This window comes from Magallana gigas, chromosome 5 (genome assembly GCF_963853765.1).
Source record: "Magallana gigas chromosome 5, xbMagGiga1.1, whole genome shotgun sequence".
In the NCBI taxonomy this organism is placed as follows: Eukaryota; Metazoa; Mollusca; class Bivalvia; order Ostreida; family Ostreidae; genus Magallana; species Magallana gigas.
This window is the reverse complement of record NC_088857.1, coordinates 21,029,345-21,053,733: the sequence shown is the minus strand read 5'-3', so window position 1 is coordinate 21,053,733 and position 24,389 is coordinate 21,029,345. Positions and strand designations below refer to the sequence as shown.

General features: G+C 34.4%; 2 protein-coding genes across 20 annotated transcripts in view; one reads left to right on the top strand and one right to left on the bottom strand.

Annotated features, from left to right (window-relative positions):
* The window catches only part of LOC105332629 (twitchin), a 75,401-nt gene that overhangs the window by 26,153 nt on the left and 24,859 nt on the right, over window positions 1-24,389 (top strand). For 7 of the 19 annotated variants that reach the window (XM_066085721.1, XM_066085733.1, XM_066085718.1 and 4 more), the window contains 30 exons: window positions 2,622-2,638; window positions 2,790-2,925; window positions 3,365-3,607; window positions 3,951-3,996; window positions 4,153-4,211; window positions 5,574-5,621; window positions 7,201-7,289; window positions 7,591-7,635; window positions 8,868-9,047; window positions 9,919-10,186; window positions 10,922-11,061; window positions 11,308-11,337; window positions 15,668-15,806; window positions 16,138-16,259; window positions 16,383-16,527; window positions 16,685-16,826; window positions 17,312-17,442; window positions 17,644-17,736; window positions 18,011-18,205; window positions 18,594-18,893; window positions 19,081-19,232; window positions 19,368-19,518; window positions 19,857-19,984; window positions 20,557-20,595; window positions 21,956-22,130; window positions 22,247-22,352; window positions 22,646-22,842; window positions 22,965-23,137; window positions 23,402-23,531; window positions 23,666-23,814. In XM_066085721.1, the coding sequence (XP_065941793.1) occupies window positions 2,622-2,638; window positions 2,790-2,925; window positions 3,365-3,607; window positions 3,951-3,996; window positions 4,153-4,211; window positions 5,574-5,621; window positions 7,201-7,289; window positions 7,591-7,635; window positions 8,868-9,047; window positions 9,919-10,186; window positions 10,922-11,061; window positions 11,308-11,337; window positions 15,668-15,806; window positions 16,138-16,259; window positions 16,383-16,527; window positions 16,685-16,826; window positions 17,312-17,442; window positions 17,644-17,736; window positions 18,011-18,205; window positions 18,594-18,893; window positions 19,081-19,232; window positions 19,368-19,518; window positions 19,857-19,984; window positions 20,557-20,595; window positions 21,956-22,130; window positions 22,247-22,352; window positions 22,646-22,842; window positions 22,965-23,137; window positions 23,402-23,531; window positions 23,666-23,814 (3,968 nt within the window). Of the gene's footprint in view, window positions 1-119; window positions 186-1,849; window positions 1,937-2,621; window positions 2,639-2,789; window positions 2,926-3,364; window positions 3,608-3,950; window positions 3,997-4,152; window positions 4,212-5,573; window positions 5,622-7,200; window positions 7,290-7,590; window positions 7,636-8,867; window positions 9,048-9,918; window positions 10,187-10,921; window positions 11,062-11,307; window positions 11,338-15,667; window positions 15,807-16,137; window positions 16,260-16,382; window positions 16,528-16,684; window positions 16,827-17,311; window positions 17,443-17,643; window positions 17,737-18,010; window positions 18,206-18,593; window positions 18,894-19,080; window positions 19,233-19,367; window positions 19,519-19,856; window positions 19,985-20,556; window positions 20,596-21,271; window positions 21,287-21,955; window positions 22,131-22,246; window positions 22,353-22,645; window positions 22,843-22,964; window positions 23,138-23,401; window positions 23,532-23,665; window positions 23,815-24,389 lie in introns of all 19 variants that reach the window. The other 12 variants (XM_066085729.1, XM_066085728.1, XM_066085735.1 and 9 more) reach the window with 10 other exon arrangements.
* On the bottom strand, window positions 11,723-14,876 carry LOC105332616 (uncharacterized). The gene is made up of 2 exons (XM_011435265.4): window positions 14,605-14,876; window positions 11,723-14,440 (listed from the first exon to the last, which is right to left on the bottom strand). Exons 1-2 carry the CDS (start codon window positions 14,671-14,673, stop codon window positions 12,212-12,214), a joined length of 2,298 nt encoding a protein of 765 aa, XP_011433567.3. The 5' UTR covers window positions 14,674-14,876; the 3' UTR covers window positions 11,723-12,211.

The following is a 24,389-nucleotide window of genomic DNA, read 5'->3' as shown; positions in this document are numbered from 1 at the left end:
CCCCCTCTCTGTTGTCATCTTATATGGGTAAGGTGCCCCCCTCCCTACATGTTGTGGTCCGTACGTCAGTCGTTAACAATGTTAATATTTTTCTTGTAAATAATGTCATTTGTCAACAGCCAATAAGAATTCACCAAGGCAATTAAAACCATATCAGAAGAAACCTACCACCATATTGGAAGAGGGTAAGAGAGTCTGGCTCTGAACGTCAACAGGGTGAAAAGTCTTGTGTAGATGTTGTAAGCGTGATGTACTGAGAGAGATAAATATATACGTGTTGAAATGTTTGAAATGCACAAAAATACTTTTACAGAAGTTATAACAGCTAGTTTTGATCTTCCATAGATAATGTTAACATCAAGATTTTAAATAATTTTTTTAGGCATGAAATTTGATTAAGCACCTCTTATGAAATTACTGTTTTGACTTGGTACATCATTATATTCCATTTGTTACCATATGTACTAACAGTATAAAAATTGTTTCGTACTTATTTAAAAAAAAAATGGAGAGAAAAAAAAAAGAATTGAAAAAATGATCACCCTGTTGACAGCATGAGATATGTACAGTAAAGCTGTAAATTCTATCATAACACTTGTGTATACACTGCTTGTTATATCAATATAGGGGAACTATCCTGTAGAAGATACTCATGTTGTAGACTGTACTAAGGGAAATAACTTGCACAGTTCTGGTGCATGATTCACTGTACGTACGCACTTCAGCAGTTGGTGGGCAAAATGTCTATGTAATGGATGATTATTTCTAACCTGTACATGTGTACATTGTCTGTAGGCTTCTTTTGTTACAATGTGTAAATTACCTTCTTTTTTATCTTCTATTTCTAACATTTGTATTTATAATATATATAAATATGTACATTATGAATTCTTATAGCTCTCTTTTGTCTAAAGCAATGTACCTTATTTCCTTGCACAATTATTGATGTTGGTACTAATTTTACTTAGATCATACAAAATATCAGTTTTCTTTTATAGAAAAATTTATAATCTATTTTTTTTTTGCATTATTTTATAGACTAGATGCTATGATATACCCCTTTCAACTATCAAATATATATGTCTTCTTTCAAAACTTTGCACTTTTATCCATTGTGTTTTTTAAGATATATGTGTGCGTTATGAAATGAAAAATGAGTATGTAGATCAGTTAAGTGTATATTTACATGTATATAGATGACACATTTCTAGGCAGAATATTTCTGCTGTTATATCTGCATTGATGCCCTTTTACAAAACCTTTGTGTAAATGCACAAAATGAAACTATTTATCCTTAAAAGTGACCAATGTGTTTCAGATATATAGATCCCAACCTTTTAAGTAGACATAAAATACATGGTTACTGTCTTAAAATATATGTGATATTTTGGTGAAGGTAAGAAAATGTTTTCGACCAGGCTCTGCAAGCCTAGCCCTCAATCATGTTGTCTTACCCTTATCCAAATATTGCTTAGATTTCAAGACAATTAACATGTATTTTGTTTATCCTGTAACAAAATATCATGATTAGATGCTTTAAACAAATTGTTTTTGACAATTTTTTGGTGCATATCCGCAGTTGAAACCACGATGCCATGGTGTAAACGAAGCAAAAAAGAGATGATGTCACTATATATTACGACAGATAAATGCACAAGGCTATATTGGGGCATTGACATAATATATAGCTTTGCTTTATTGTGTTCCCTTTATTCCGACAATGCAAGGGGTAGTTGCAGGATAAATAAACTTCATGCTTTTGACTATATTGATATAACAGCACATCTGTATGTACAATTATGTTATGATCATAAACTAGCTGATAATTAAATAACTTTGGTTCCAAAAGACGAGATCCATGCTATTATCAATTCGGAAGATGGATACGAGGCTGACGATGATAAACCCGACATTCCACTAATCATAGCGAACAACGGTAGGTATAGATATATAATCCGGAAACATAGCAGGGCTTGGTGTTGTGAAAGGCTCTCACGATATAGTGACTATGTCGGCTGTAATGATATAGTTACTATGTTGGCTCTAACAGTATAGTGACTATGTTGTGAAAAAACTTTGGTTCATGTAAACTGCTTCATTTTTATCATTTGATGATATATAAGCACAAGAATGATGTTTTATTTGGAACTAAGCTATATATTTACATTTGTTCATCAAATAAAAAAAAATATTTTTTCAAAAAAAAAATTATGATTATAACGAAGAATTACTGTCTTACCTACCCTCAGAAATCAGGTATGTATTGTTTATAAACTGATAAAATACATGGAAATAAGTTTTTATACATTTATTTGCTATATATCATATAATAGTACAGCAATATGTTATCCCTTATATAGCATAGATTACATATACATGTAGCTCCCCTATATATACCTGCATTTATTTATGTTGTTGCATGAACAATATTATTTATGAAAACCCATACCATTTTATTTATAATCAATATTGATTTTTCCCCATTTCTTTGTATATGAAATTTATATGTTATCCAGATGTGATTATTTTGTCATATTCCTTTGAACAGTTTTATATTATGCTTTAGATAGTATTACATATTCTTAGTTTAAACTTGATTTTTAAAATTATTTCCTTTGTAGAAGGTACACCTGAAAAGGTATGTTTATTTTATTGCTCATAGTAAGTGTTGAATGCAGCTATAATACTCAATAAATCATTCAAATTCTCTCAAAATACAATCCATTGATTCTGATAAACAAGTTTCTAATAATCAATGTAAGTCATTCATTAATTTTGAATATTGATAGAACGGAGAATATGAAACACAGGGGCCTAAGAGAATTGTTGTTAAGAAGAAACAATCAGCTGTAGATGCTCCTAAGAAACTCGACGGTCCTACCCATAAATTCAAGGGAAAACCGTCCAATCAGAGTGTGGATGAAGGTATTAGGAGTGATAACGATTTTCTAATACAGTTAAGCTTTGATACCTCGAACACTGATATCTCGAATACAATGGATATGTCGAAGTGATTTGTAAGTCCCAACCACTTATTTTTTAAGTATTTCACCCTTGATATCTTGAATACTTGGATATCTTGAACTATTTACACAGTCCCATCTAGTTCGAGATAACAAAGTTTTACTGTAATTACAAATAAAAATCCAAGTGTATTTTAAGGAATCAGAGTTTTTTCAGTGTACATTGTTATACAAAACATGATTATATTGAATTTTTTAATTGTTGATTTTTTATAATACGGGGCATGTTACATATATATTGAATATTGTACATGTTTGTTTGATTGTGAATTTTATAAGTTTAAAAGAATGATGGGCATTTTTTTTTTTTATTACTGATTGAATTGACTGTATGATGACAGGAAATGACATTTCGTGCAAGTTGGACATCGAAGTGCAGCCTGATGCACCTGCCCCCGCTGTTAAATACTTACGCGGTGGCCGAGAACTAAAGAACGACAGTCGTACCAAAATCACCACCCAGGGAAACAAGAGTACCATGATGATCAGACGTTCACGATTCACAGATGAGGCTAAATACACTGCCATCTTGGAACAAGATGGTGTCCAGGTGGATGAGGCAACATGGAGTGTGTTTGTGAAAGGTAACTTTCTCTTTTCTTGATACTGTATACAGGATTATTTTCGCCAATGTGTTATTTTCACCCTCTACGCTTGCAAATGGTTTCACCCTGTCTTAAATTTGCCCAGATATGCTTGTGTACTAAAGAAGTAGCTTAGAACATTGGAATTCGCCCAGTCTTAAATTTGCCCACGGGCGAGGGCGAAAGGGGCGAAAATAAAATGGGGGCGAATATTTCCCTGTAAACAGTATTTTTTTCAGTCTCCAGAAGTGGTATTTAGTTTAATGTTTGAATTTTCTGTGTTGCCAAATCAATTCTTGTTTATGGATGATAGATGCAATGACATTGTTATTCATCATTTCAGATCCCAAGGACTCACAACTGGATTACAGAAATCTACTGAAACACAGGTTTATTATTCTTATAATGATATCAAAAAACAAATATGTTTTTTAAACAAATCTATAATAGATTTCATTTTATTTATAGAAAGTAATTGACAAGTCTTTCCTTGATCTATTACTGGCGTATGCTTCAATTCACTCTTATTTCATAAACTATTTCAGAGATCACAAGAAAAATGAGAAAGATGATGAGGATATTGACTGGGGATCACTTAAACCAGGTACAGTCATTACAACAGATTTCTTCCTTTTTTTTAAAAAGCGAGCTAAATGTATTCCCCTTGAAAGATGAAATATCCGTGAATATTGCTGTTGAGCCAATTATTTTCTAGATGGGTTACAGACATAATGAGAAGGCTGATTTTTGTTGTGATATATTGACTAATTTGAAATGGATCCTTAAGAAATCATAAAAAAACCACGTTTTGCTTACTGCGCATTATATAACAAGCCAATTCAATATACTGATGCCAACTTTCTGCAAATCTTCACTTGCCATGTGTCATGTAATTAATTTCAATTTCAGATTTGCCAAGTATGTTTTATGCAGAAATAAGTGCGGTTATCCATATGCATTGCGCTGTAATGTACGGCAGTTCAATTTTTGTGCGCTAGCAATTATTTAGTCTTCCGTATTATAAACGGGTGCCTAGCAACATACTTTGTAGCCTATTTGTAGTCATTTGTGCGCTGTTGTCATGTCTGCGATTTTGCTGCACGGAGCACTTCAAATATTCCTAAATTCAATATCACAGATCTTTAGATATATAATATTTACTGTTATAAAGACTTGTAGTTATTTATTTTAAAGCTGTTATTCCACAGTTTAAAGTTTAAGCTTCAAATCAAATTTGAGTTTTGAATATCAATTTTTCCCTGAAAATTCCTCAGTCTTGTTAGAAATCTACATAATTAGCAATTTTTTTTTTTAGAAATTAGTGTTAGAGGTGACAATATTTAAAACAGGAATAATAGTGATTTATCCCTGCAAGAGTTGTCTCCCTTAACAAAGGAACTTTCAACCTTAATTATTTAGAATGATAGTAAAAGGTAAGGGATTTTGGGTATGATCTGAAGTGCTCTGACATTTTTCACTCTCATTCTTATTTCATAGTGATAACTTTCTTAATGGTAACTTAATATAGCAACTTTTCACTCTAATCTCTCAAGATTATTAATATCTCTTTATTAAAACAGCAGATTTTTGCAGTTTGATATGATTGAGTTTTTGCCATAATTATTAGATAGAGTTCAATTTTGAATATATGTAAATTCATGGGCAAAAAAAGTAGAGAGAAAAAAGTTTTGAGATGGTTTTGAAGTTAAAGAAACTTGAAAAAACAATTTAGGTTTGCAGAAACGGTGTGTTTGATATGTAGATTTAGGGATTAGAATAGTAAAATAATATTAAGTAAAAAAAGCAACAAATAAAATTATGGATATTATTATAAATTGCAAGAAAAGTCATTTTAAAAGATGCTAAAAAGTAGTAAATTTGATGCCTTGAGGAATTGCCAATTTAATGTATTTGTTGTTGCAATAAGTAGACTCTCGATCTCTACTTTTGTTCTTTGCTTATTCAGGCAGTAACCAACAAAACCCATCTCTTCAGTCTAAACCCCAATCCATGGGTTTGTATCTGAACAACGATATCTTGTGTGAATTTTTCTTTCGTTGTTTGATGAATCCTGTGGTTTGAATTATAAACCAGAAGGACTATGTCATTTTATCTGGTTTGGTGCAGGAGTAGATTTTTTTTTCGGAAAAATATGAGCTTGAATTTCTTTTGTACCTGTTACATGTGTTTTCTAAAATATACAGACTTGATATTTCTTTCAGATGTTATAAATCATAAATCTTATACGAGAAACTCAATTTTTGCCATTGGTAAGGAGAAATATATTATGTAGAGAAGAAAAGAACAATTATATACTCTCGGAATTCTGTGTGCATAAATTCTATGTGCATAGATGAAATTAATTTACATAAAATTAATGTATATTATAGTCTGATATTCATTATCTATCAAATATGACTTGTCGAACGAAACTTAGACTTCATTAAGAGGGTTAATAATATAGCCCTATGTAGCATGATGGAAAATTTTAGTCTACATGTATGATAGAACTGATGTACAATCTTGAAAAAAAATGTATACTAGGAAAATTCAAGCTCATTCACAGAAAATTCAGTGTGAATATTTTTGTAGACTTTTGGGTTTTATTTCATTTGAAACAGGGTGGCTCTGATGCTATTGTAGAAGTATGATATTTTATGGAGAAGTTAAGTAACTTTGATTCTTGAAAAAAATAATCAAATTATATTTTTTTTGAAAAGTTAAGTATTCAAATTTCAACTGCATATTTTTGATAGTTAATATATGTATTGCACAAATTGTTATACTGCATCTATAAATGCAGAAATAAAATTGAAACTAAAATTTCTCCTTTTGAAAATAAAATGCTTCTACACTACATATAATGTTTAGTAGATAGAGACTTCTCATTTGCATTTTAGCGCTTTAGCACAGAGCAAACAGCTTTTATTCATATATCTCTTTAGCCTTGGCAGTTTGAAAGAAACTCTTTGGAATATTTAGCCATGAATCTCTTCCTCATTTATTTCTATCTTAGTTTTGCAGTGATGATTTTATCAAATCTCTAGTAGATTAGTACTAGTAAAAGTAAATATTTTATTTCTCACAACATTTTTGACAACAACACTTTAAAAGGGGAACAATCTGAGATTTAGATTTCTTCAAATTAATAAAAAAGATTTTAACTCATACTGTTGTCAAATATGTTTTGTAGTTCAGTCATAGAAATGTCTTTCTGTGTTATATTTCTTAATATTTTTGTACACCTAGCATTTTTTGTGTATTAGATAGAAAATAAACCTTAATATTCTGTTTAATCAAATTTTTCCCCCTCAAATTTATTTATGTAGAAAGTAAATTTTCATTGTTTATATTTTAAAGAGCAGTGAGCACTCATTTCACAGTGGCGTCGTAATTAATTAAATCACAGACCTTCCTCGTCTCACAAAGTCCTTCGTTGTTTAGTTAGCTGCCTCCTTATATGACAAAATCCCTTTTTATTTCAAAGTAAAAGCACAGAATTAGGAGCATATTGTTAGAGAATGAAGATTAAATTTTCCTTCAAATTTTTGTACGGTCAGATTAATTTGTATTTATGAAATCTTTTTTCGCAGTGGACAAGAAAGGCAGACGTCCTTCCGAGATCGAGATGATGAAGAAACAACTGAAGAAAGTTCCAGGAAGTGACAGTGAAGATGAAAAGGTAAGAACTCAGGTTTGCATGTAGAATAGTGTCAGTTATTCCATCTGCAACTTTAAAAGGGCATTTTTCGTCATAATTTCGATCGACGTTTCAAAAAAGTTAGGCTTAAATTATATAGAAGTGCTTTGAAAAAGGGAAAAAATATAAATGTGAACACAAGAAATATTGCAAATGAATGTGGTATAATCTCGAGAAGTTTTAATTGAGATTGCTCGCTGTAGACTCGCCTACGTCAAGCATATATGACAGCTCAATATTAGCCAGAGTGTACATGTGTGTACTTGATTCCGTTTTGTTGCAGCTCCGTTCATCTAGTGGCCAAGCCATAATTTATGAGGAAGAAGAGGTATTATAGAGAGTCTGACCCTAACATAAAAAAATACAATTAATCCATTTAATCTGAATTAAATTACTCCTAGAAGCTTCCTCTTCACTCTGACCACTGAAGCGCACACTCTAGAGTAACAAGCCAGATCTTCCAGTCAATTCTTATTTTTGATCGTATTGCAGAGGCTGCACAGACTTGATTGAATATGCAGAACTTATTTTGTTGTTCATCTCTTAGCAGTAACCTTTAATTACTATTTTTTTCTTTTACATTGTTAACAACTTGAAAGTTGCCTTTGCACTTTAGAAACTTCACTAATATATCTCAGCAGTCCTTAATTCATCACATTAATATTAACCATTTTTTTTTCTAGCATCTTTAATTCTTCCTGTATCTATATCAACAGCCCTGTAATAAAAAGAATTGCAGAATGCTGAGAATTTTTTTTTGTTTACATTCATTATTTAGTTTATGTCATTATTGCTATGTAGAATAGTTATCGATGATTGATGAATTGATTTCTTCATGATTGATTGAATTTACAAGTGCCCAAGTGTGGGTCCCTCAAGGCGAGGTTCACTGATCTCGGACGATCAACCTCAACCCTATTATCCGTCTCGCAAAGACCTGTCTCAGCGTCGATGGTCCAATGCCTCGACAGATTCGCAGGGGGACCCCTTCCATGTGGTTCTGAAGCACAGAAAAACTGTTGATAAGGCAGGTCCAGCGTGCCTGCATTGGTTGTAATTGTCAGTTTGTGGTGTGATATAGCCGTGGAGAACTGATCTGACTAAAATAACGATGTTTTTCATGATGAGAACTGCCTCTTAGAGGTTTTCTTTTTTGCAGTGAGGTTCAATTAGAGGTGTGGACTTTAGACCACTGGACAGTGTCTTACTTACCAATCAATGTTGGGTGCTTTAGTCTGTCTGACAACCTATGCTTCGATACTGGAACATTTATCATTTTATGTTCATGTATTTACATGTATATGTGCTTTTTCTTTTAATTGATAAATCCTCTGATTTTGTTCCTTTATATTTGTTTTATTTTAGTTAATTTTTTTTTCTCCAAAGAATTTGTATTAAACTTTTGTGAACAGTTTTCCACTAAATTTAAATTCTGAAAAACAACTTGAAGGGCAAATCAGAGGATTCATTAGCTGTAGATTATTTGGCTTACACCCCTAGTAGCTAATAGCTAGCTATAGACTAGAAAGTTAAGTTTGTCTGTGTGTGTGTTTTCATCAGGATAGAGGCAGTAGAAGACAGTCGGTTGAAACGCTTGATATTCCAATTAAAAAACCATCAGTTGACAAGCTGGAGGCAATAGAGCAAAATCGTAGGTCCTCCATGCAGCAGCGCAGGGCGTCTTTGGTAGAGCTCATTCCAGACTGGCCAACTCTCCAGCACAGGGAGGTCAAAAAAGAGGTATAGGACATATAAAGAGTATAGCCCTAACCACTGATCACTCCTTTCTAGCTTCTATATGCTTTTAACACACTTGATAACTTTTCTACACACTTCACTTGAATTCTTTCCTTCACTTCTGCCTTAATCAAAAAGAATGATCATTCAAACCATCTTTTCCCATTTTGCTTGCAATAGCAAATTTTACAATGTCATTTTATATTTAAACTGTCCTTCCACTTTTCTTTTGTTTCTTTGTACGATCTTATAAGATAAATCCTCCTACAAATCTTTTTTTTTTTTTTTAAGAAAAATACTCCATTTTTGTTTGAATGATACCAACACATGCTTATAGCTTGACAACCAGCACAAAATTTTTATTTTAACAATAAATATACCTCCAATAGACCAAATATTGATTTATATGCATATACCTTTAGGTATAGAGAGTTTTTTTTTCTTCATTTTCTGTACAGTATTTACTTTCTAAAATTCCTCAAATATAGAATTTCAGGCACTTAGCAAGGTGAACATATTTTTCTTTAGGTTAGCAGCATGGCTTGCAATTTTTCTTTTAGTTAAATGTTTTTAGACTTTGCAGTGTTTAAATGTTAGTTAATTACTTTAATTTCTTATGTATTTGAAATATAACTTTGGTAAGTACTTGTAATTGCCAGATCTGCATTGTAAGAAACAATTTTGATATACAATGTTTATATTGATCGTTTCGTTATAAATAAAACAATCCAAACTTTTTATCTTTATAATGAATAAATAAAGATATTTCAGCTGATTGAGAGTGAAATAAAATGAAGCAAATTTTTAATTATTTTTTATTACCAGTGCCTATGGTGTTTTTGTTTACATTGACTAATGCTGACTCCATTCACAGGAACCGGACAAGTTCTTGCAAGATCTGCAGGACATGAAAATCAAAGAGGGCACAAAAGAAGCCGTCTTCTCCTGTGAATTTGTCAAACCCAATGCCAAACTCAAGTGGTTCAAGAACAAACTGGAGATCTTCAATGGTCACAAGTATCATTTCAAAAATGAGGGCAACATTTACAAACTCATTTTACACAATGTCAAATTGGAAGATGGCGGAAAGTACACTTTGGAGTGCAATGGTGTCAAAACTTCTGCTTGGTTGTATGTTGAAGGTAGGTTACCAGTTGATTTGGGGTTTTGGGGGAAATTATATATACTGATACAAATTTGAAAAAAGTCTTAGTTAATTAAGGCAGCAATCAGGAAATCAAAATAACCATTGCATTACACCCATCAGCGCTCAATTTTGTCCACTTGCCCCTGCGCCCTTGCTCCCAAACTCCTAAACCCCATGCAATAAAAAGGTCTTAGGAAATTTCAGGTATTAATTTGACCAGAACTTCTCTTTCTTTTCTACACTCTTTTCTTTTTTCTGGTTGATTTTTATTATCATATTATGCAAATATTTATATTATTAATATATATACTGCATGACACTTGATCTCTGCATGCGATGTTTTAGAGAGATTTATGTATTTTATGAATGCATAGGTTTCTTTAGCAGCGCTAGTATTGAGGGCATATTTTAGCAGCGTTTTTTTTTAGATAAACTTGCTTGAAGTACTAAGTTCGCCTTGTTCTGTTAAAAAGTAAAAGTATTCAGCAAGAAGAATTATTTGAAAGATACCACTGAAAGCAATCGTACTGCAGAATTTTTTTTTGTAGTTTTCAAGTTGCATTTGGAAAAGTTTGAGAACAATTTTTTTTTGGGGGGGGGGGGATTTGAAATTGATTGTTTTATTAATTATTGGAATCATTTTTAAACGCAACTTTCAAAACTACAAGACAAAATTTCTGAGATGTGTATTTCCAAATATTTTTCTCACATAAGTAAAACTATTTTACAGCCAAAGAGCCTGAATACTTCTTCACACAAAAACTCCCAGAGAAATACTCTGTCACAAGAAGAAAGGAAGCTGTTATGGAGTGCTTTGTGTCTGATCCTAGGGCAAAGGTCAAGTGGTATCGCAATGGCGAACCCATTGATGTAAGTGAAGGTCAAATTATTTTTAAATTTCGATAAAGATAAGAAAAAGTTCTTTTAAATATGCCACTTCATCAATTTCATTTTCTGTTTTCTCAAAGCTTCAATAGGTTTCAGGTAAATCATAGAAAAAATTTCATCAATAACTTACTTTCATTTCATCAAATTTGATTTGAATCTTTTTATCTAAAATTGAGGAGTTCGGTTCTGTTCATTGAGTTTCAATGTGCTTTTATTGTGTAAATCCAGAGAAAAATTATTCGAGAGAACCCAGATAAGGTAAGGGTCAGTCACCAAATGCACCACCCCCCTCTCCCTGGAGGAGAAGCTGGGGGGTTCGTCCTCATTCAGTTCAACACACAGGCAGGGACCTGTATATTCAGCAGTATATAGGTCCCTGGGAACACTGCACCCTTTTCTTTAAAAATTAAGAAATTAATTCCAGTAACAGTTTCCCACTCTACCGGAGCACCAATCTGATTATATTGATGCTTTTGTTATCAACTTAATAATATTTATATTGTAAAAAATATTTAGCCATCATTTATCAGTTCAACTGAAGATTATAAGTAACGGTAATTGTGTCAGCAAAGCATCGAATATTTGGATTGCCATCACCTGCCATTATAACCTTCAATGTACAATGTAATTTATTCTTAATGTCTCAGAGCACTCTATGATTCCAGATTCTTTCTTGTTGTTAATAACATTTTTTTTTTCAGTCCTTTAATCTTCAATTTTCTGAACCCTTCATCCTGATCACACAGTTCAAGATTAAATTATTGTTTCATTTCTAACACTTTTTCTTCTTAAATGCACAGGGGCAGTCCTTGTCCTCTATCCCTATATTGATGTAGTCAAACTGTATCAAGTTTCCTCAGTACATTTATGAACTTTTTTTTTTGTCTGCAACAAATTGCTTGCAAAACATGCTTTTTGTGCCAAACAAAATGCAACATTTTGATTTTGATGAAAAAATACTCCCAAAATTGTCTGAAAATTGCAATTGTTTCTGCAATATTTTTGTTTACATTTTTTATATGTAGTAGTTAAAACATCAATAGACTTGGTTGAGGAAGACAACATAATATGAAATGTTTATTAGTGTAAGGGTAAGGGTCTAAGCCACTGTCTCTTTATTAGGGGTCTCCATTTATGTATCACCATCAGAATAAAGATAAGTCATCTGTTTCTTGTCTGGATCAAATTGGTTTGAGCCTTCTATATAGTCCTGGACCCATGCAATGGATGGTGCTTGTGGTTTGTTAGGAAGGTGGTGAATGTCAGGAAATAGAACCACCCGGGAGTGGTGCCAACTCAAGGCCACTGTATCTGAGGAGCTGGGTTGCAAACCCTGAGCTGTTGCAATATCCAAGAACTGAGTAGGTTCAAAGGAAGGAGATTTTTTGGACTTAATGTGATGATGGACTCTGGGTAATGCTTTTGGACTATTAATGTCAGGAAAGTAAATTTGAGACAAAGTTTGAGCACCATTTGGATAAATGTCTTGAAGGTTACGCGTGGAAAGAAATGGAAACAACTTCTCCTTTGCTTTTGGCAAACGTTTCTTTGTTTGCTTTCGATGAGAAACCTTGTTTTTGTCCACTATTCTGTGCACAAAGAACCAGTACATGAAGGTCAGAAGACAGTTGTAGCTGCCTTCTGGAATGTTCTTATTGCTCTTCAAGTTTCTCTCAATGTCAGAAGTTGTGGGTTTGAATGGAATACTAACACTGCTGTCAGAAGAACTCCCTAGAACATTGAAGAGCTCATACTGACTGTCTAGTTTGACAAATATTGAGGTTCTTAAGCTTACACCAGCATCATAGAGAATTGCTGAGTCATGTTCGTGGAGTTCCTCCCCTGCAATGATCAGACGGCATCTGTCAATATTGAATCCAGACTTCATCTGCATCTTTTGCTTAAAGTGGCCAATACTCTGCATCACTGAGGTGTAAGTTTTGTAAATGACTCCATCGGGAGTATGAACAAACACAGGAAAATCTTCCAGTTTTAAGGAGAGTGGTGTTTTCAAATCATACACAACATTCTGGATTATGCTACTGTTGGGGAGTTTTTTGTTTTCATCAGTAAGCAGTTGATATTGCAAAGCGTTCGGGACACCCCGGTGTTCAAGTCTTTTCTTTATACTTCTAACAGACTTATTAGCAGCAATTTTCACATTTTCAATGATTCCGTTACCTAGACTTATTCGTAGAGGTACCCCAAACATGAGGTCCCCATCTACATGTGTCATCACAATGTTCATTACAATTGAGTTACCTTTTGCAACTTCACCAATCGGTCTTAACAAGTCTAGAGACTGGTTGTCTTTATAAAGTTTAATGAAATCTACTGGAATGTGAGTCAAACCATGCAACAGAAATGCTACCACTGACCATCTGTCATACCTCGAGGCTTTGACCTCATAATTCTCTCCACTCTCTGTGGTGATGGAGATATTCTGGAATTTCCTATTGTTTTGTTGTACAACAGTGGTCAGTAGAAGTGTGTCGCCACATTTGATGCCCATTCCTGCAAGACAGTGGTCCCATTGCACAAGTCTGGATCGGTGACTCAACATTAGAGTATGGAGTGGAATTAGGAACTCATGAATGCTATTGTATTCTTTCAGACCTTTTGGGCTGAAAGTTCTGTGGAGCACATTATGAACCACATCAGTTCCTGTGCTGCATGGGTCAACATAAAATCTGTAGCTGATTCCCCAGAATGTATCCACATTTAGCAGCAGATCAAAATGAGCTTGAATCATGAGGTGCAAAATGGACCTATTCTTTACCTTGTATTCAAGCAGACGACGGTTGTTCTCCAAGGCTTGTTCCATAAATAACAGTTCCTGTCTGCCAATAGGAATCCCTTGCTTCTTCCTGACACAGTTTTTAAGACTGTGAACAGTCATTGAGATATCAACAGAGAGGGAAAAGCTTACATTGAGTTGAGAAATTTCTATGTTTACTTGATTTTTGGTCCTGGGGAAAATCATCACAACTGACCCAGGTCTGACACTGTGCGCACTCTTTATGTCCAAGGGAGATAACTGTCCCGGTGTTAGCATCTTCAGTTTATGCTGGTTTCTCTCATAGCCAAGATAATTCTCGGAATATTTCACAATTCTGGACATGAGGTCAGATTCTCCAGGAGGAAAGATCACGATGCTGCGTTGCTTGAGGTAACACCAGACAGCTATAGTCTGGGCTTTGGGACCCTTAGAGTTCAGAACTGGATAGATGAGTTCGTTATCAGATGAATCACTAGAGAGGGAGGAGGAGGAGGAGGAGGAGAAATCACTCTGGTTGTCCTCCTCCTCAGGGTTCCTGGTGAATCCACTCAGTTCTTGGGGCTCTATTTGTATGGGCACTCCCTTTTAAAAGAGAAATATAACATGTATTAATTGTTTCAAATTTTTTATGTTAAAATGTACTTAGGTTATCAGATGAAATCTTGGTGAAAGAGTAAATTCTTCAATATGATTTTTTTAAATGACAAAAAATACTTGAAATTATCGAATTATATTTTTTAAATTACCTTAGTTTTTATGCTTGGTAAAATACTGTCATTCTGTATCTGAGGTCTGCTGTCTTTATATTGGTCCATGTTCTCTGAAATCTTTGTCCAGAATACCAGGATCACAGTCTGTTGTAGATCAGATAATACTCAAATTTATAACACCTGGATGGTTCATTTGCTTAAATTGCTTTTCACTGTTTTCACTTTTGTTTTTACATAGAAATTCAATTTAAAGCTCTAACATACTGATAATTTATCACCCAAGCAAATGTGTAGCTTTTGACAATATATTGCAATGTTTGGAAAGTCAGGAATTGTACAAATCCATTGATGTCAGTATTTTATTTATAAATGGTCTCAACAACAGAAATAAATCAAAATATAATTACCTCTAGATGTTCAGATAAATCCCCATGCAATCTTATCTTGTGTAAGCTCTTGAGTCTCTGCGGTTTGACAGTTTTTAAAAAAAATGATTTATGCTCCAGTAATTTTTCTTTGTTTTTGTTTGCTGTCACTCTTAACTTTCTTTAAATGATTGAAATGAACACTTTAAATTTAAACTCCCAATTATTTAAAGTTTAAAACAATTCTTATCAATGACATTAGATATTTAAGATTAGTGTGGTAAAAAAAGACCATTAGTCTAGACTTTGTTATGTACATCAATTGTAAATTTTAACCTTTAATTAGAAAAAAAATTACATAATTATTTAAAAGAATGCATGGTAAGAGGTCATCATCATACTTTTTCCATAATGTATCATGGAGATGCTTCTTTATTGTCTTAATACTTATCATGATAGTGTAGTACATTGATACATGTAATACAAATGTGTCAATCAACATAGAAGGACAAATCATGTAATAGTCTGAAATATCTGACATTTTCCTGGCTTTTTTTTTTAGCGATTTTGATATTTTACTCGGCAGGTTTTCCTGGCATTTAAAATATAAAATCATTTGAAAAACCAGGACAACGTCAGATATTTCAGACTAATTATGTATCTGCATGACATAGATAAAGTTTAATGATGATGATGGAGCACAAGTTATTCCCTATATTTCCGTTACAATACAGTACACACCTGGGAAGTTGGAGATCCAGAGACGAGAGAACCGCTGCATCCTGAGAATTAAGGATGCTCGCCCCGAGGATGAGGCCGAGTTCATGTGTGAGTGTGGAGCCGCCAGCACCACCTGTAAACTGTCGGTCACAGGTCAGTCAAACTCAGTAAATTTTGACAGTTTTTAAAGAATGGGGGGGGGGGGGTCAATGTTATTAAAGGAGCTCTATAATTCTATTTCTATAATTATATTTTGGACATTTTGAAAATGACAAAAATTAGATCACATACATTTTAGGTTTATGGGGTTTGGGCTCAAGTTGTGTTTCTATCGGACTGCGCAGTGGTCTTTCTCATTAGAATAGAAATAAGATTTAATTTTTTTTTTAAATGACACTTTTGATAAACAGTTAATCTTGTACACTATTATTTTATTCTTCATTATGATATCATAAACATTGAATGGTTGAGTTCCTTATATCAGAGCCTGAGTGGGACTTCATGAAGCTGTTGGAGGATGTGGAAGGAGTGGAGCGTGACAAGGCCGTGTTTGAATGCGACGTCAACGACCCTGAGGCAGAGGTCACATGGTGGAGAGGAGATAAGGTCAGTGGGGCCAAAAAAAGATTGCCCTGACCATGTGAAAAAAAATTCATGTTGCACCAGCACAGTTTCTATCAAAGCACAGATGATGATGCTTGAAAATCAAGTTTCTGTTTTATTAATCAGGAATTGTCTGGAGGTGGAAAGTATGAAATCATCAAGGACAACTTCAAACGCAGACTGGTTGTGAAGAACTGCCACATGAAGGATGATGGGGAGTACACTTGTAAAGTTCTGGACAAGTCCACCAAGGCTAGCCTCTTTGTGGAGCGTAAGTCCTGTTTGACATTGTTATTCTTTTCACAGACTAGCTTTAACTTTGTCATTTGTAAAATTGCTTTGTATAACATCAAAGGAATTTTGAGGGTTGCCTGAATGGTTGAGGAAATTGGTAGAATATTGCGGTGCAAGCTTTAAATTTGTTACAGCTGATATCAAGTTCTTTAAGAAACTGGAGAACAAGAGAGAGCGCGAGACAGGGACATTGGTGCTAGAGTGTAAAGCCTCCAATCCACACAACCAGCCAGTCAAGTGGTTTAAAGACGGCATGCCCATCAACAGGGATGACCCGTAAGTTTAGGAATTTTCAAGCTACATATGTCATTTCATGATCAGTGAATATGTAACGGCCTACATGGAGTAAACTGGGGATTCCTGGAATACATAATACTGTATATAGTATTGTTTGGGATAGGAGTAAGTGGATTTTAAGGATGCATCTCATAGGCTTTGCCAACAATTGTGTGTGTACACAAGAAGCATACTGTATTAATGCTCCCAGTTTAGGCAGGAGTCTCCTATTTTTTTTTCTTTGTTATGGAGTAAAAAATTTGAAGCTGATACATGTATCTCTATCTTGAAAGTAAAAATCCCCAGAATCCATATCTAGTAGCATGCCTCATCAATCCCAGAGTCTGACACAAAAAGTTTGACATGCAAAATTCAATACATGGTACTATTAAGAAAAACATTTATAGTAAAAAACACCTATCCAGATTAATAATTTCAACAATGATATCTAAGATTTTAATACAACTGTCATCCCATGTTTGCAGGAGACTTGAGATTACCAGGAAGGGAGAGATGCACAAGCTTGTGATCACCAATCTGAACCGTGACGACGCGGGTCAATACACATGTCAGGTCGGAGAGCGACCAACCAGATCCGACGTCATTGTGGATGAATGTAAGACAGTTTTTTATTGGTCATTAGCATCAGCATGAAAATTAACAATGAAGAACCCCAAAATATTTGGCACATTACTGGATACTGTAAAATCATTTCAAATTTTGAATTAAAATCATATTGTTTATTACATGTGCATGTAGATAGAGGGTTCTTAGACACAGAGTAAGAATGTGTTGATAACTTTTGTTTTGTTCACAGTGCCTAAACCTCCCAAGGTGGATCCCAAATATATCCCGGAAGAAATTGTTGTCAAGAAAGGAGAATGCATTGAACTTGAAATTCCATTTGTTGGTAGGAACTTAGATATCTTTTAATCCGACAGAAATAATTTTGATACAACTCTAAACAAGAATACTTTTTTATGGCTGATTACAATTTCTTAAGTAAAATAAGACATAAAAGGTGATTTAATCATTGCAAATTTTGCAGTTCAGAAATTGGTGATTATAGATGCATGAATATATACATGTACAGTACTTTCATCATTTAAACAGCTGATTTGATTATTCATATGGATAGGAATACAATTATAAGACTACGTGTATTTAATACATGTGTTTTATAGGCACACCGCAGCCTGTGGCTTTGTGGAAGAAGGATGGAACCGCTCTGAGTGAAGCTGACACAGACTTACAGACGACTGACCGCGCGGCCAAGATCAGGATTCCCGATGCTCAGCGTACGGACACAGGAGAGTACGAACTCACTCTCACTAACGAAGTGGGAACTGAAATCATTCCCATCCCTGTCAGAGTTTTGGGTAAGCAGTATTTCCATTTGTATTCAGATTTTGGGGAAAGGGAAGAGAAGGATTAAAAAGTTCTTTGAAGTATGACATTTTAGATATCTTCTACTGAATTCCTCATACAATTTATGTATTATTTTCAACATCAATTCAAATATGCAGGTCTTAAATCATAACAGTCTTGGGAAATCTTCTAAATATCTTGGGGTCAGGTTATATTTTGATGGGTTCGTTTCTGTGTATATGGTTAATGACTGAAGAATTCTTTGGGAATGTTCATCATTAGGTAAGGGGTACCCACAAAACCAGCAAAAATTGATCCCCCATGAATATTAATGATTCCACAGCATTGTGGAAATTTAATTGATAGTCTGTACAACAATCTATTGGTTGGGTGTTACAGATCGGCCAGGCAGACCGGAGGGTCCATTGGACGTGGTGGATGTGTACAGTGACCGCTGCTCTCTCCTGTGGGACAGACCCAAGGACGACGGTGGCAGCCCCATCAAACACTACACTGTGGAGAAGAATGACGCCGCCAAGGATACCTGGGAGGAGGTATGCACCACCGAGGATCTGGAGATTGACGTGACGGGACTGAAGGAGGGACACCGCTACCAGTTCCAGGTCAAAGCTGTTAACGCCCAGGGGGTCAGTGACCCACTTGTGGCTGATGGCGAAATCATTGCCAAAGATCCCTGGGGTAAGTGACCTACACCAAGTTTACATGTATATCTGTCCAAAGAATGCTTACATATATTTTATATTTATATTTTATATTTAGTTTCAAAACTATTGTGTGACATGAAGTTGCATGAGGTCAGATAACTAATGAACTTTGCAGTTTGTTTCTTTGAAAGATGATTTTATGTATGTAATTTGTTGTTTAGATCCCTCTGATCCACCAGAGAAACCAGAGATTATTGACTATGATAAGGACTACGTGGAGATCTCCTGGAAACCTCCAAAGAACGATGGAGGAGCTCCTATTGAGAAGTACATCATCGAAAAGAAGGAGAAGGGATCAGACAAATGGGAAAAGGTAGGACTCAAGGCAAACAAAGCTAGCTTTATTATACAGATGATGAAGATATCCATCTATACTTTGTTGATGAAGGGTTAAATGAAAACTCGAAAGACATCTATTTGCTATATTATTTCTTTGTTAAAATTTTAGGGTGTTGAGGTTGAAGGCGGTGAGACCACAGGAACTGTGGAGGGGTTGACTGAGGGCAAAGAGTACGAGTTCAGAGTCCTCGCCAAGAACCGGGCGGGTCTCTCCCAGCCCAGCACTGTATCACCACCGGTAGTGACCAAGGCTCGCAGAGGTAAGCCCTCAAACTTGTATGCAGATCAACTTTAGGCCATAGAGAGATATTGCAAATAATTCACTGTTGAGGCACTGGAATTTTTTTGATATATGGATACATTCACATTTCAACAAGTATTCACATTCAGTTTACCCTTGGGTGATGTATTTATAAAAAAAAAATTGTTTCTTCATGAAATAACCTCCTCAGGAACCATTTTTTGGATGTCCAAACCAAAATATACATTTTATCAAGATGATTGTACAACAGTTGGATTTATATGTAATCAGCAACTTTTTTTGGAGTTTACTTTTTAAAACAAAATTTTAGTTCCTGTTTTTTATTTTCTTAAATAGTTAAACCAAGAATTATGGACAAAAACAAATTGCTACCAATCCGAATCAAGAGGGGTCAGCCATTCAACATAGATATCAGCTTTGTTGGAGAGCCAGCCCCAACTGTGACATGGAAGAGGAAGACTCTGGTAGGCTTATAACTCGGTGTAGTCATTATTTAGCCCCATAATGGAGAGTGTACCGGTAGTCATTATTTTGTCACTTCTTAGATACTGGCCAGAGTATGAAGCTCAAGTTCTGTTTAGAAAAAAATGTAGATGTTCGTTCAGTTATCAAAAATAATTTAGCCCAAGTGCGGACTATGAAGTGTTATAGCACATATACAGTAAAACACGCTTATAACGAAGTCCCAGGGACGGACAATTTAACTTCGTTATAAGCGTAATTCGTTATATCCGTCAAGTTTACAACATGAAATAGAGACTTGGGGAATGAAATTCACTTCGCTGTAAGCGTCAATTCATTATAAGCGTGTTCGCTATAACCGTGTTTTACTGTATATTTGTTTAACATTTATTATAAGGGAAATGTAGAAGCGTATTTATTTGGTGCATCGCAAGTTAGCAATAAAAATTATTCAGATGTAATAATTGTATGATTTGCTATGGCACTTGAAATTGCAAGTTGCAATTGAAATCAAAATTAATTCATGTTGAGGAGATATCATGAACACTGAGCAATGTTTTGAATTTTTTTGCAGGATTTAGACTCCGATTCAGAGACAGAACTAGACTTTAAGGTTTCTGTTTGGTCAATAAAGCTCTGCACGGTTATTTATAGTAGAAATACAGTATTTCTCTCTCTGATATCATACACTATTGTAGTTATACATATGTAAATCTATCCATATTGTATTACTTTATAAACTTGTATTAGTAATGTAGAAAAGAGAGTGGCAACTTACGATCTTTATTTTTTCAGGTGTTTTAGAGTAGAATATACTAAATTTTCCATATAAGATAATCAATCTAATTCTTTTTTTATATGTTAGCTTAACAGCCGCAATTTGCTTAGATAGACATTATAACCATGTGTATATTGTAGTATAGATTCTCTGTATAAATGTATATATGTACATAAAGTATAGTGTATCATGACCATGATACACTATACATCTTACTTATATGTCGCATGCGAATCTTGATATCAGCGATATCTGCGCTAAAGAGAGCAAGTGTTTCTGATTCATAATGGCAATGGATACAAGAGAAAGAATTGAAAAAAATGTTTTTACAGCAGTTTGTTAAAATAAATGCTAAATAAAAATTAAGAAGCTTGAATAATTCTTTGATAAGTCATAAAACTGAAAAAAAAACATGGATGCTCCATTTTGATATAGTTTGAGTAATTTTTAATTTTCCGTTATATAATTTCTTAATAATCTAACAATATGGATTTCTGTGACCCTGTTTCAGGTTGTAGGTCATAGGGTAAGCTAAAAGTGTTCCTGCGCTTTTCTGCCATCATCTGACTCCGATTTTCTCTGCTTGTATATTTTTTCTAACAAGACCAAATGTGTCAACCATGTTTTCATTTTACCACCATCACCAATTTCTTATCTATGTAATGTTATCTCTTTTACACATAAATGTATACTCTGTATTGAATTTTCTTAATGTGTACAACTTTCTCCTTATTCAATCTGAAATTTCATGTCCTGTGTTTATTTTCTCTCCTTTAAAATTTCTCCAATCTTTATAGATATACACAAAGAGATTAGCAAAAGTATTCATGAACATATTTGTAAAACAGCTGAATGAAATAACAGATTATAACCATGCAGTAACATATATATATGAATACATGTATTTTAAAAATGCAAGCAAATAAGAAAGCAGACGCTAATGCTACAATGCGCAACAGCTACAAAGCAATTTAATTCTATGAGTGTATATACAGCATCAGGTTTTAAATTTTGATGCTTTAAAATTGAAACTGGATTGCACTAAAGCTAAAAAGCTCATGTTGAGAATTTTAACAGACTTGAGCAAGCTTAACACCCACTAAGGTTTTTTGCATGACAAATCATGAAAAAGATTTTTCTACTTTTTTTTTTAGCATATATTAAAACATCTTGCTTTCTTCCTGGGAATTTTTAGGATGGCAAGGAGGAGGAAGTCACTCCAGATTCCAACGTCTCAATTGACAACAGCACGCCAAAGAAAAGCAAATTGAAATATCTGTCAGGTGAACGCAAGGACACGGGTGAATACACCGTAGTCGTGGCCAACAAACACGGCTCCGACGATGCTAACATTGAAGTGGTGGTACTAGGTAAGTCTCGTATTATAGTACCCACCTAGCTAGACCATGCATAATTTATAGATTTTGGAGTTCAAGAAAGAACAGAGGAGAATTTGTTAGTAATTCTGACCCTGGTGTGTTCATAGGTCCTCCAACTAAGCCGGAGGGACCTTTGGTCGTGGAGAATGTTACAAAGGACCAGGCCACCCTGAAATGGAAGGAGCCCAAAGACAATGGAGGAAACCCTGTCAGGTTTGTGTTAATTTATACAAGGAGTTCAGTTTCTGATTTTAGAAAAGTTTCAGAGCACTTGCTTTATGTCTTCCTGTGTTCAATTTTAACTTTTTTCCAGCTTTTGAATTACCTGAGATAGTTTGAGACTTCATATTTGGTGACTTGCATATTTTTTACACAACTTTCAACATGTACATGTATATATTTCTGAAAGAAACATTTTTGATATGGAACGTAAAAGGTTTATGAAGGAAGAAGATACCAATGCATTAATTTTGAAGAATTTTTAAGTATATTCCAAATAATTTCAGTGGATACCGAGTGGAGAAGAAGGATACGCAGAAAGGAAGATGGGAACCGGTCAAGGATAACATCAAGGGAAGCGAGTTCACGGTCCCCAAACTCACCGAGGGGCGTGACTATCACTTCAGAGTGGCTGCCCTCAACGACAACGGAGAATCCGACTTCCTTGAAACTGACTCACCTGTCACAGCCAAGAATCCATTCGGTAATTCTTTAAAGTATTTTCCATTTATCAAACTTTTATGCTTTGCAATGCAGGGTTTTAACAATAAGCAAATGTTATTGTATGGAGAACTTTTTGAGTAACATTTTATTTTCCCTCCACAGATGAGCCTTTCCCACCCAGCATGCCTAAGTGTATTGAGCAAGACAGGGATCACATCATTATTGGCTGGGAGCCTCCAGAGAATGACGGAGGAAATCCTGTTCAAGGCTATATTGTAGAGAGGAAGGAGCCCAAATCTAACAGATGGACTCCAATCAACAGGGGACTTGTAAAGGTGTGATATCTTCATACAAAACTCTCTGATGTGCAAATATAATACTGCATCAGATTTCTGCATGCATATCACATTTGTTTGATATCACCCTAATGACAATCACATTTCACTGGTATAGAGTATGTTCTAATATGATACAAAGCATTAGGAAAAGGACATGCGTAATGAATAATTAGCTGTACTTAAAGATATTCAATGTAAAAAAAAATTTAATGTATTAAAAGAGATTTATTTAAAGTTAGTATTGCTCAATCTTTTTGACAGGATTGTGAGTTTGAGGATGAGAAGGTTACAGAAGGAAAGGAGTATGAATACAGAGTCCTAGCTGTCAATGAGGCCGGAAATTCCGAACCCAGTGTTCCCTGTAAACCAATCACTGCCAAACCTACCAAAGGTAACGCTTGTATACCTGTTATCAGGAAATCGTTGAATGCACATTTGCTAAAATAAAAACTCAAAATGAAGGACAAGTGATATAAATGAATATTTTAAACACTCTTTGATTAATACATCATTCTCTAACTACAGAGCCACCTAAGGTCAATCTGGATGCTTTGTTTGGAGCCAAGGAGATCCGGGTGAAGGCTGGAGAACCTCTGACTATTCCCATTGGGATCTCTGGAGCTCCCACTCCCACCTGTACCTGGAACAAAAATGGATCCCCTGTTGACAGCAGGGTCAGTTACTCCTTAGACCAAATTTAAGATTAGATTAAATTTTTTTCAGGAATATTTAATAGATTATCATAAAATTAATTTTTTGAGGAATATTTGGCAAAGAACTATATATGATAAGAGTTAAATTTGGCCCCCATAATTTGCCATTTTTTAAGTGTTTAGGGTACAATAAAATGTTAACTAATTTTTTAGAAGAGTTGATATAAAATATATTTTTCATCTATTTATTTGATTTATTTGCACTCACTGGCAGTATATGATGTCAGAAGTGACGCCATTTCTATAATTCAATCAAAATCAGCCAAAAATTGACATTTTTCTTATCTATTTACGAAGGGGAAATATAGAGCGCATGCTTGAACAAGGACAATTTTTTTGTCACCTATTAGTCTCGGCTAGATATATCTCTGATTAAAATATTTTATTTGTTCAAGAATGCGAGCTATGTTTTCGGAAGGAAAAACTGCTTGAAAACAAGCTGTTTTAAGCTAAAAATGCAAAAATGGCGGGAAAAGGTTGTCTTTACAATGTCATATTTCTAAATTGTGGGCACTTGAACCAAAATGAATATTATG

What these genes read in the sequence shown, in the direction of transcription:
- LOC105332616 (XM_011435265.4), bottom strand. Translation starts at nt 14,673, where the DNA reads ATGGACCAATATAAAGACAGCAGACCTCAGATACAGAATGACAGTATT. An exon ending in TACCAAGCATAAAAACTAAG is followed by an intron (nt 14,441 to 14,604) that starts GTAATTTAAAAA and finishes CTCTTTTAAAAG; the next exon opens with GGAGTGCCCATACAAATAGA.